General features: G+C 34.8%; 3 protein-coding genes across 3 annotated transcripts in view; 2 read left to right on the top strand and 1 right to left on the bottom strand.

Moving 5' to 3' along the window:
* The window catches only part of uzip (beta-pore-forming protein unzipped), a 31320-nt gene extending 25731 nt beyond the window's left edge, over positions 1-5589 (bottom strand). Inside the window, exon 1 of the mRNA XM_028176453.2 lies at positions 5344-5589. The gene's annotated coding sequence lies outside the window, so the exon portion shown is untranslated. The remainder of the gene's footprint in view (positions 1-5343) is intronic.
* Miga (mitoguardin) overlaps positions 1-12821 on the top strand; it is a 60235-nt gene that overhangs the window by 40764 nt on the left and 6650 nt on the right. The window contains exon 4 of the mRNA XM_028176443.2: positions 11066-11232. Coding sequence (XP_028032244.2) covers positions 11066-11232 — 167 coding nt within the window. The remainder of the gene's footprint in view (positions 1-11065; positions 11233-12821) is intronic.
* Positions 8223-10730, top strand: LOC114244593 (uncharacterized). The gene is made up of 4 exons (XM_028176457.2): positions 8223-8686; positions 8808-9008; positions 9144-9402; positions 9909-10730. Exons 2-4 carry the CDS (start codon positions 8808-8810, stop codon positions 10202-10204), a joined length of 756 nt encoding a protein of 251 aa, XP_028032258.1. The 5' UTR covers positions 8223-8686; the 3' UTR covers positions 10205-10730.

The following is a 12821-nucleotide window of genomic DNA, read 5'->3' as shown; positions in this document are numbered from 1 at the left end:
GGAGTATTGCGGTTTAGATTACAGTAACTCTACACACATATATATCTTTGTCCCAGATTTTATTGATTAAGTTTTAACATTCAGTTTTATGCTTATTTTCTTACAAAAGTCTATTTCCTATATAGACTTTTAATCACTAAATTCTCTTTACGCCGATATAATAAATGAACATTAAAATATAACCGTACCTGATTTTTTTTTCTTTGAAAATAATAGACATTCATACAACCGTTCATTCTTTATTTTACACACTTTAGGTGAAATCTAAACAAAACCATCCTTAGGGTAGACTTCAAACATCAGCTGCCATAATTTCAGATTTAGTAAGCCCAGCGGCTTAGGCTCTGCGAAGTTAAATCAGTTACTTAAGATAAGTAATTAAATGTGTTTAAATGGATTAGAACGTATTTTACATCTTGGTCTAAATTAAATAAGAGTGTCTGTTCTACTTGAAGATAAATAAGGATAGTATAGTTTACTAACAGATAGTAAGTACGCAAAACACGAATGAAGATCGCGAATATTTCTTAATCGATTAATTGAATGATGCTGAATTTAGACTATGGTTTTTACTAGTCTTGGTGGGCAAATAAACCCCCGTTGTCGTGTAGTCAATAGTCTGAAAACACCACAACTTCATCGCCGCTTTCTTCTTTAGACGTGAGAATTCGTAATTGCTTTAGTATTCAAACCCGTGCGTATTTGAAACATCGATAAGGTAGACAAAATCACGTTTTCGCAGCAACGTGAAAGATAATATTTGCAAGCCGGTCTAGGCGCATCTAGGCTCTCCTAAACGCAATGTGTTGCTTATTTTGCTGTCGGTTTCGAATGAGAAAATTGCCGCTATTCATGAGGTAGAAAGTCCACTGTTCTCGATGTGCTGCTTCGTCTGGCGCCTCAGAAAAAAGTCGTTCGCTTCCAGAATTGTAACTGCATTGCTTTTCACGTTGCGTCATACCTACTAGGGCGCGCCGATACACCATCTCTAGAACCGAAACTATTTTTTTCTAGTTTCTCAAGATCAACTTTCACATTTATAAAGTAAGTAATAGAAATGAAATTACGTATTGGACTAAGTTCTACGAAATATCTACTTGCTTCAGCACAATGCTGTACTGTGAATTTCTTGGCAAAAAGTAGGAATTCACTAGAGAGTAAAGCAGCTGCATCTTGTTCCCCTCATAGTTGCCATTGTTCAGTCAAAGGGTCGTCCGAAATGGGGAGCATTGGCCGCCAAACAAAAAAATCTATACTGAGGGAGCTCATCCAGGTAACTATGCTCAAAATCAATGGATAGTTAACGCTATCATTCTCATCGAAATTCTAAATAAATATTTAATGGAATATTTTAGCTTAGCTTAGCATAAGAAATATTTTTTCCATTGAATTCAAAATGAAAGGAAAAAAATAATTAAGTAAAAGCATAAAGTGATTTGGGGATAACATATTCTTATCTTATTTACTATGCTTACTACAAGAGAAAGCTAATTTTATTATTGTTGTTACTGCCAAATATATGTGCTTAATTCGGACGGCAGATTCACGTTATTATAAACTAAACAAATCTATGAAAGTAACCACAGCACTCCCCTGAAATGTGGCCCCTTTTGTCCATCAGACAGCCACCACGGTACATTAAGCTATTAGTAAACAGTTAGTGCATTTCATCACAACAGAGGGGTAAACGTCGATAGAGAAATTTCGTCTGGAGTCGATGAGTTCGAAGTTATGTTTAATATTTTCTGCTTTGTTTGACTAACAATATCAACTCAATTATGTTATGATAGGCTAGGCATAGGTATACCCGTTATAAAAATGTGCGTTAATATATCTCTGGGCCACGATACCCACGCAAATTGTTGCGTGAATCATATTTAATAAGCCTTTTGCCGTAAATAGATGTTGAGTAAATCAAGATTACAGCGCTTCTTCCTCTTCAACAAAGTTGTAAGAAGGTTGTCTTCTTGACCCATGACATAATCACTAAAATAAAACGTTCGCATCATTGTTTACATTAGTAGATACTTTTCAATAAATGTGCTTCATTAAAAAAACATTCTATGAAGACTTCCTGATCAATACTGTTTTGTGAAGGTCATAATTAGACTTAGGTATTTCGTCAAGATCAGGGCTACGCGGTCACCGACCGAGTGTTACTTGGTTCAGTAATCGCTCAGTTCACGACAACACGTTTTTATTTTGTGCCTTGGTCGTTACCACCGATGATGTCATCATTTTATCTTTTAAATAAAGTAGATCCCTTTTCGTTCGATTTGCAAAAAACGTATATCACTTCCGCTTCTATTAAATTCAATTCTGTTAAAAGTTTTGAAGTTACGTAAATATTAAATCGAACAGAAATCAATGAACTGCATAAGTACACATGTGAAGGTGTCCAAGAATACGATAAACTCAAGTATATTTGTTGTAGCAGACTTGTAACTCGTGCTCGCGAAGGAGGCGTCGCGCGGGCGCGTATCGATCGTGCCACCACCGCGCGGTCTGCATACGAATACGAGGATCGTCCTCCACTCTGCCCCTCAACTACCAGATGAATTCCACCTGGACCCTAATCTTTTATGGTCGTGACCTTACATCGTATAAACATAGGTGCCGCCCTCTTGATCAACTAACGGTCTTCAATGTAAATTGTAAAAAACACTTGATGCGTTTCAGCAAAGACGTGTATATTGAGTTGATAAGTTTTTAGGGTTTTAGTGATATTTTTGACATTTCATGCACGATGACCACAGTCATCGCTGATCGTTGTAGATAATGATTTTCTAAAACGCTTGTGAAGCGACATCGGAAGAGATAATATGTACCTACCCTACATATTTTGTATTAATTATTTTGAATGGAATACAACCAATATGTACGGAAAAGAATTCTTCAATTTCACATTAATATACATACATTTATATTGCTATGTGTAAAAAATAACATCAGATAATTTTCTCATCCGAAAAAAACCCTGTCGAAAAGGTCGTTACACACCGTATTTTTAACTGATAACGTTTTAGGGGAGTTTCGCGCCTTCTAAATTGAAGGTAATTTTCCAGCCGACATAGCGCTTACTTATTGCGTCTCGAAATGTCCCCGATATGGTGGACCCACCTAAGTAGGCCACCAAAGCATTGGGGTCCGGAGATTTACGTGCCTGTAAATTTCATAACATAACGGGATTGTCGAATTGATACGTTTTGTAAATAAACAATATTAGTATTTTTTTTTAGTTAATGAAACATACTTAGGTATATCTGAATAATATGTTTAGATTTTTTTTAAACTTTAAACCATTTTTATTATTTACTAAGAGCTGTAGAAGTGACCTTACTTTAACTGTTTACCGAAGCATTTAGAAACCTAACAACGAATGCCGCCACCTAATTGATATGAGGTGGAAATTTCAAATGCTTATAGACTTGCTTGCTTACGTGCTTATATGTTCAAGAAACCAGTAGATAGATGGGTATGATATTGATAGTAGTAGAAAGACAGGAGTACAGGAGTAGAGACAGGAGTACAGAAGGCCGTACAGAGGCCGAAGTCTCATCTTCAAACTAATTCCCTAATAGTCAATGAGACTATCATTTTTACTATTATCATTCTCCGGTCTTCATACAATAAACGTGTTGCTTGTTGACTTTAAACTAGTGGATTATGTGAAATTCATGAATTTATCTTTCGAATTTCGAAGTTCGGCGAACTTTGACCCAATATCCCATCTCTAATAGATCAAGTTTTATTATCTCTATTATACATGATCGATTCTTAAGTGACGATCTCAGAACGGATATGGGCAATAATCTCGAAGGTAACTGACAAGTTGAAGAGGAAATTATTCTTTGTTTTCTTCAATTGAAATTTTTATTTTGTTGTTAATAAAATTAATGTACCTTTATAATTATAAAAGACTAGCGACCCGCCCTCGCTTCGCTTCGGAAACATTAAAACACACAAGAAACCAAAAAAAAAAATTAAAAAAAAAAATTAAAAAAAGTAGCCTATGTTCATCAGGGACAATGTCGGCTTATAATGGAAAAAGAATTTTTGAAATCGGTCCAGTAGTTTCGGAGACTATTCGAAACAAACAAACAAACAAATCTTTCCTCTTTATAATATTAGTATAGATATAGATTCGAAGCGACCCCTATGTAACAACTGTTAGAAAAAATGGTTAAAGCATGTGAATGATGAAATATAATAAATGTCCAGTAAAAGTATTTGATTTATGACAGTGTGGCTATCGTATGTGTGACGTAGACAATAAAATGGGCTGGCAGATCGATAGAGTGACGCCAATTGGAGGACTGTGTCGAGACGGCTGACCCAACTGGGGTTCAACAATCGAGACATTCGACACTGTTGCTATGTTTACTCTTAATCTTGACATATTTTAATTTTATATGTGCGATATGTCGCATTCCCAAAGTACGGGCCTTAGTGCGGCGAACTTGAACTTTGCCACGGGAAAATCTTATGATAAATTCGTAAAACATTATCATACTGTACATACTACGATATATGAAATATTCTGACTAAAAATATAACATTTACTAAATAGGCTTGAAGCCTGTGAAACTCCTTTATAGTTAGTTGTAATCCACTAAATATATATATATATATATAATATATATATAAATGTTAAATTATTTTGGTAAATGTAAATATTTACTTAATATTTCAGACACAATGCCTATTTCGAATTACAGAGTTGCATAATCCGCTTTTGTCAACTGCACGGAAACATGCAGCTGCACACAATGTGAAATACTTTTATTGCGTCATTTCAAAAAAAACCTTTGCAACAGGCAAGTTAATTTTGTATACCTAATGTTATTGTCAATATCCTTGCTAAAAAAAAGTAGAAGGAGCTAGAAGCCCTGTGAGCAATATTATTTTTTCGAGTGTGGATTGGATTTTAATTTATGAATGAATTTTTATCTTTTACTTTGGCGTTTTTCTGAAATAGTATTGTTCATCGATTAAAAAGATCATTGCGTAAGTCCCCAACGTGCATCCGAGTGAACCGGTTTATAAGAAACGTGTTAGGAGGTCTTCTTCTCGGAGCACAAGCCGGAAAGGAAAATATAATTTTGAGCTTCACTCAAAGCAAATTCAATTCACAAAAAAAGCCAAGTATAATTAATTATAACAGTTGTACGTAGCAAAAAACCCGAGACGCAAAAATACCCCAGATGAGAAAGAAAACCTAATCGACAAAAAAATAAGAGATGTTATAAGTGCCTGTCGAAGAACATCAACAAAAAATTAACAAGTTTGAAAAGGTTGTACTTGTATAAATCAATTAATAATCTAATACTGTGTTATTCTTACCTTTGTAAAAGACACAAAAAAAAATTAAATGAAACAAGAAGAATATTAAACTTCACACAACTAGTATATATAGCACGTGTACACTTTGACAATGTTTTTTTTTCAACACTTTCAGAAAATATTTTTCCAGTAGGTTCGCCGATATATGTGTCAATCTTCTCGGTGAGCTAAGATATGTTAGGCGTAATGGCAAATGTGTAGAGAACCGCCGCAGTGCGGAGTCTTCGTCGGACTGAACGGACGGACGGCTGGCGGGCGGAGGCCAGCCGAGGGACCAAGCTCGTATATACGACGCGCGACGCGCGGCGCCTTGTTGCCTTGTTCCGACGGTACCCTACGTTGCCGCCATTCCAAAACCATGGAATCCCCTAAGGGAACCGTTACTGTTTCCTACACGACGACATGCACTATATTCTATATTCCTATGGTGCTATTAAAGCAGTATACCATGGTATATGCATGTGCTGATTCACTGACCGCATTAAAGTACAAAGTTACATTTATTACGTTGTTGTTTATATTAGTAACATTAGGTATTTAATAATATGTGATTGTTTTGTTGCGGCTACGAAGCTGAATTTGAAAAATGGGTTACAGTTTTGAAGTAGGTATACGTACGTATGTATTATTATGTAGGTATAAGTACATTTATAATATTATGTACCTACAAATATAGCGTCTGTTCACAGACTTTACTAATTCCCTAATACAATACTTTACTAATTGAATTTATACAATATTATCTGCATCAATGGTGGTTGACTAGACTACGTAAGCTTCGAGTCTGCTACTGTCATTAAAAGCTAAAACTGAAATGCTTTTCGAGCAAGAACAGAATTCATAAAGCTTTTACGAAAGAGCAACTGATGAGAAAGAGATCAAAATCCGATGCCCAGCTCGACCTTCAGTTTTTTTGTTTAATCCACACGTTTTCTATAACAAACTTTGTTTGACTTTTTGATATACAATATCATCGTTATTAAATAAATCTGAATTGAATTCTGTTGAATTAATAAATTTAACATAAAACGTAAAAAATATAAACGTAAAAAATATAAAAATACAAACGTAAACAAAAAAATATCTCTCTAATATCTCTAAAAAAACACTCTCAGTATATATACGGATGTAGTTCTCTGTATTGCGTTGAAAAAGGCTTGGCCATCAGTGTCAGTTAAACGAATGTAAAACTTAATATCGTAATGAAATGGAAATAAAGTACGTACAATCAGGTAGGTTCAGATACTTATTAAATGTTTTTTTTTACATTTTGACCCTGCGCCACAACCTTGAGAATGATGAAGATAACGCAAAAAACCCGAAATAAAAACATCTAAAGATGCACGATTTATATAACATACGACGATTGCTGACAAAACTGTGAACTGTAATGATTTAATTTCTTTTCATGATTTAAAACAGTTTTGTTTAAAAAAAAAAGAATTATATTTATGTATGTCATGTAGATGTTCTTTAGTTTTCACGAGTCGTATACATAATTAAAATATGACCACGAAAATTGTGGAGTATTCGAAACATCGGAAATAATAAAATTACAATAATAAACGCGAGATTAGACCGAAAAATAGTTTGAATTATATTTATTATGACATATAATATATTACACATATAGAACTGCCTTAGAACAATACCTTACATATTTACGAAGAAATGATTAAAGTCATCGAAATCTGATGAGAGCCATAACTTGGTTTTTGAATCTACGTCGTTTGTGAATAATGAATTATAAACGTATGTTTATGGTGTGGTTTAAAATCTCGTTGTATTTTAATTGTCCACGCACTTAATTTTAATAGAATAAAATCACGCGAACCCCTAATGGATGGTCAGGTCGTGCTGTATCGAAATTCTTGCTGAATTAATTACAGTGGGGCTCCTAATCCCGTAAGTCGACACTAGGCTGCGTGTGATGTTAATGACGCACTTCACCCATTTTTATTTAGGTTCTAATACCAGCATTAATCCATTAAAGCAATTAATTCCCATTTGTGCAAATAATAGAGAAATTTTCTAAAAGTACAATATCCTGAATTCTATGATGAATATTTTTTGGAGCTTTACTTTTCAAGAATTTTTTAAGCTTGAAAATTTTATAAACTATTGTGCTACATTCAGCTATTTGCGTATTTAGACAGAACGAGTTCATGTCCCGTTTGATGTTAAGCAATTACTGGGCTGACGAACCGCTTCATCAGTAGATACCACGACGTAAGGGAATAGCTTCTGGGCAGATACAGGGAAGATAGTGGTACGGTGGTAGATTCGTACCATGCCATACCACCAGCTGTAAGGTCTTGTATATTTATCAACAATATTGTATACTCAACAAAAAGCATTATCTTTTAGTGATTTTTTTTTTGCATTATATACTATTTTCAAGGTAAGTATGAAAAATGGTGTTTGCGTAATAACAATAGGAACATCTCATCGCTGAAGAATGGGGATGGTCTTAATATAGGTCACTCACACAAGTACAGTAACTTTAATACTATGCCTATAAAGCACTTTCAATTCGAATGTGTTTGTCATTAGCAAGCGAGAGCAATATTTATCAAATAATGTACTGTTGGCTAGGAATTTTAAGTTTTGCGGTAGGGTTTGTATAGTTAACTTTTCACAATAATTATATTTTATGCAAAACTTGCTAACATTAATTCATATTTAGTTGGGAATAAATAACTTTGTTACTTGTATATTGCAAATTGTAAAAACATGAGCTCATGATTATCTCACCGGAAAAATCAATCATGCTTGAGACATTAAATAATTCTCTATGTTTTGGCTACTCGATAACAGATGGCGTTTTGGTCTTGCTAAGTTTAATAATGGACAAATAAAGTATTAAAGTTACATCACTACCATTTTAAATACATAGTTAAATACACATACAACAGTCTGAATCACTTTATTGATAGTGAAATTATTCAATTACTGTTCTTGATATATTTCCAGAGCATAGTAACAATAGTTTCTGTATTTTTAACGCATCATCAAATAATTTTCTTATCAATTCTTGCAAATCGCAACTATCATCAGCCGAAAAAATATCCGAGTATTTAAAAAAAAAATGAAATGAATTGTATTACTGAAGAAAATGCTTAAATAATCGGAATTAAAAAATATAAATAAATAAAAACTGAAGATGCTTGCACGTTAATAAAACGCACAAGTCGCCATTACATGTCACTATTGTTTTCAATAGCATTTAATAGAAAATTATCGCTTTTGTGAAAGAGTTTGCTTGTGTCATACAAATAGCGGCATGATTAAATTTTGTTTCGTGTAGTTTTATTAATTTAACGTTTTTATAACTTGAGCAAAGGTAAGTTCTGACATAATAACAACAATTATTTTTATTTTGGATTTTAAAATTATCCTCAAATACTGCTCTGCTCAGGTTTTGATTAAACTGTTTAATTAAATGAAAGTTTAAAATCGTTCAGATGGCACCGCCAAGACGAATTTCGAATCAACAATTAGAGGAGCTAATAAGTTATTTGGAGGAGAACAAGGAGATGTCAAAAGGACTGGTGCCCGGTTCGGTACTATCACACCAAGAAACTCGACAGAAGTGGAGCTTCCTCACAAAAAGGCTCAATGCTCTGCAGGGTGGTGCATTAAAGTCCGCTGATGGTTGGAGGAAGGTATTGCAACAAAAAAAATTAAATGATTGAAATAGTAAATGTATGTAGTATGTTTAAATTTGTTTAATATAATTAAACAGAATAAAATTATGAAATTCCTTTATCCTATAGTATTAAATCGAGTTTTAATTGCAGTATTGGGTTGAATGGCGACACAAATGCAGGAAAAAAGCTAGGCGCAAGTTAGCCAATAGCACTTTAAAGTTGAACTTTAGTGATTTGGAACTTAGATCATTGGAGATCAGCGGTGACACTTCTATGACAACTAATATTCCTGAATTAAAGACGGACAATGATGAAGAGGACGATTCAGACTCAATACCACTTGATAGTGTTAAAAGTCATACTCCTCCTATAAAATTAAAGAAGAGGAGATCCACTTCAAAAATGATGGGTAAAGACTTCTTGTTGGTAACTTGATAAAACAATGCTCTATCTGACAATTTTTTTTTTTTTTATTGGAAGAGAAACTCATGTAACTCAACTTGCTGATATGAAGCTACTCTAGGAGTATATGGATTCTTTTTCTTTGTCGTATCACTCTTGTCAGAACAGTTGTGGTTGTCATTCAGTATCATTGCTGTAGGCAGATGTTATGTGCCTCACGAGCAATTGCCCCTTCTCCCAGCTTGTGGTGAGCCTGGTACACTATATGGGTACCCCATAACTTTTTTTCGTAGTTTGTTAAATGAAGTCTCTGCCCATCTAGTGCCATTTGGTTACCACCTATACACATCACAAAATGAATGTGACCATCCATTTTAAGAAGTCAAATTTAATTTTGAATTGACTTATATAATTACTGTCCTATCATTCAAATTGAAATGAATTTACAAATATTATTAGTTCTAAAATAAATGGGAAAATAACAATAACATAGAAAATTTTATTGAATTTCAGGAATACATGTAGAAGAAGATAATGCATCGTTGCCACCTAAGTGGGCTTTAGACATGGAAGAGAGACGCATTGCAGCTCAAGAACGCATGGCTGAAGCACTAGAATCTATAGCCTCTATAATGAGGAGTCAGGATGAGAGACGAATCTTCGCAGAAGATAGGCTGACAGAAACTTTAACTGAAATTACTGGAACTGTACATGATATCAATGGACAAGTACAAGTTGTAGTGGAACATTTACAAAGGAAAAACTCAGTGCAGTCAAATGGACCAGACATAAAAACTGTTTTTATTTAATTTATTTTAATAATAATAAAAATAATCAAGTTTGGTTATGAAGTCAATAAAAAAATAATTCTCGACATTGCTATAATATTGGATCTGCTTTTTGCAAGAATCTCTTTGATTTGGATTTATAGTTTGTTATGAATTGATATTTGTAGGTTACAAATATCTATAACACTTCAGAAGTACTAACAATAACAGAAATCATGGATATCCGACTTTATGCCTTTAAAATCTTGAATTAATTTATCACATGTCTTCCATTAGGTTTTTTTTGTTATATCCCTTCCAACATACAAGTATTATCTAGTAAATAAGTGTAAATAAATAATGTTAAGGAGGTAATAATTAGAACATTGGAATTTATTTTATGAATAGAGCATGCCCATAAGTATTTTTGCTCATTCCTATTGTACAAGTATAGTTTTAAGATCAAAAGTGTGATTTAAAATGAGTCAGTTAGATATTTAGATATTTAGCTACGGATATTATACTTCATTTAAAAATGAATAAATAATAAAACATGAATTATGTCTTGTTTGTTTTGTTTTATTTTGAACATTTTATACCTAATTATTATTTCAGACGATATATGGTGAACAACTTAATACTTTTCTCTGAAGGGCCGATATTGCTTTATATATGAGATTCGTATGCCATCTCGTAAATGCATGCACTAAGGTCTACCAACATTCTCTACCATAAACGTGTATTAGCCGGACTATCTCTCTTACACTATTAGTTCGTTCAAATTAACATGCACAGTGACGATACAACACCATTAATTATAATAAATCCTGGAAAAATGTTTGGTTGTCCTCATCTACGCAAAAAAAAAAATGAGTGTAATGATCAAAATTTCTTATGGTTTAGGGATGGAGGCACTAGAAACGAGCATAAACTACTGGGAAGACGCGTTGGCCGCTTTCTCTCTGGGCGCGCGCGGTGGTACCTCAGGCACGCTGGCGCTCACTTCACCAGAGGAAGCAGAGTTCTGTCGGGAGATACAAGATCTGCTACAGAATGCTTACATGTTACAGGTACACAGGAATAATTTAACATCGTGTAATAAAAATCAAACCCGCAAAATTATAATTTGCGTAATTACTGGTAGTAGGACCTCTCGTGAGTCGGCATGGGTAGGTACCACCACCCTGCCCATTTCTGCCGTGAAGCAGTAATTCGTTTCGGTTTGAAGGGTGGGGCAGCCGTTGTAACTACCTAGTCAGGTCATAAATTCTGTCACATGTTTAATGTAAAATAATTGAAACAAGTTTATTCATTATGTAACCATTCATATACCAAAATGAACTTAACAAAACATAGATTCTTATGACACTAAAGTTTATTCAAAATGACCCCCGTGATTTTGAATACAGGCCTTCAATCTGCGCAGCCAGTCGTCTATCGCAGCACGAACGAGGTCCATGTCAATATCGGCGGCTGCCTTAATCAAGGATGTCTTGAGTGACTCCAAATTGGGATGAGGCTTTGAGCACGCCTTTTCCTCCAAGTGTTGCCATATCTTGTAATCTAACGGATTCAAATCTGGACTGGAGGAGGGCCAGTCTTCGTGCCGGATGAGGTCGATTTCACGCGCCGCCAGCCAGTCTTGTGTGCTCTTCGCTCTATGAGCTGGCGCCGAATCTTGTTGGAATACCCAGTGCCTGTTATTGAACATGGTATGAGACGCAGGTAACAGAAGGTTCGTCAAGACTGTATTTTGATACACAACTGCATTCGTTTTTACACCTTTCTCACAAAAATGTACCTCTGTTAAGCCCCAATAAGAAACTCCCAACCATACCATGAGCGAGGATGGAAAATGACCTCGTTGGACACGCGGAATACGGTTGCTCGCTTCTTCACTACTGTGTGCGTACACCTTATCATTTTATCTGTTGTAGCTCTCTTCTACGGTAAAAATTTTTTCATCCGAAAAAAGAATTTCCCGATATTTTTTTCCCGCGTACCGCTTCAGCAAAGCGCGGCATCTCTTCAGTCTCATGTCCATTAGACGAGCATTCAAACGATGTCCTGTTTTTCTTCGATATACCCGAAGCCCTAAGTCTTCATTTAACACCCTTTTCACCGTGGTTTTGCTTAACCCCATCTGAAGGGCCAACAGTTTCTGCTTACGTTTGGGATTTCTTTGAATTCGCGCCTTCACAGCTTTTATCACTGCTGGAGTCCTAACAGACCGAGGGCGACCACTTCTTGACCTGTCATCTACACTAGACTCTTCATTGTATCGTTTGATGGTACGATAAACGAATCTTTTAGTTATATTAAAATTTTTCAGTATGATAAAAATTTGAATTGGCGCGTAACCGCAACGATGCAACGCAATAACTGCAACACGGTCTTCTTTAAGCGTCCACTCCATATTTAAAAATGAGTAAAATTCTAAAAGTGTACATTTTTATTTTCATGAACAATTCGAAATTCGAATTCAATAAACTTTTTTGTGGCCAGCATTCTAAAAGAAAAGTTTTTACTGTGTGACAATACTTATGACCTGACTAGGTATATTGAGACCTTAGAACTTATATCTCAAGGTGGGTGGTGCTTTCACATTGTAGACGTCTATGGGCTCCAGTAACCGCTTAACGGTCGTCCACCCATCTAA

Source organism: Bombyx mandarina, chromosome 04 (genome assembly GCF_030267445.1).
Source record: "Bombyx mandarina strain Sakado chromosome 04, ASM3026744v2".
In the NCBI taxonomy this organism is placed as follows: Eukaryota; Metazoa; Arthropoda; class Insecta; order Lepidoptera; family Bombycidae; genus Bombyx; species Bombyx mandarina.
Note: the sequence above shows the minus strand (reverse complement) of the source record. Positions and strands in the feature narration are given on the sequence as shown.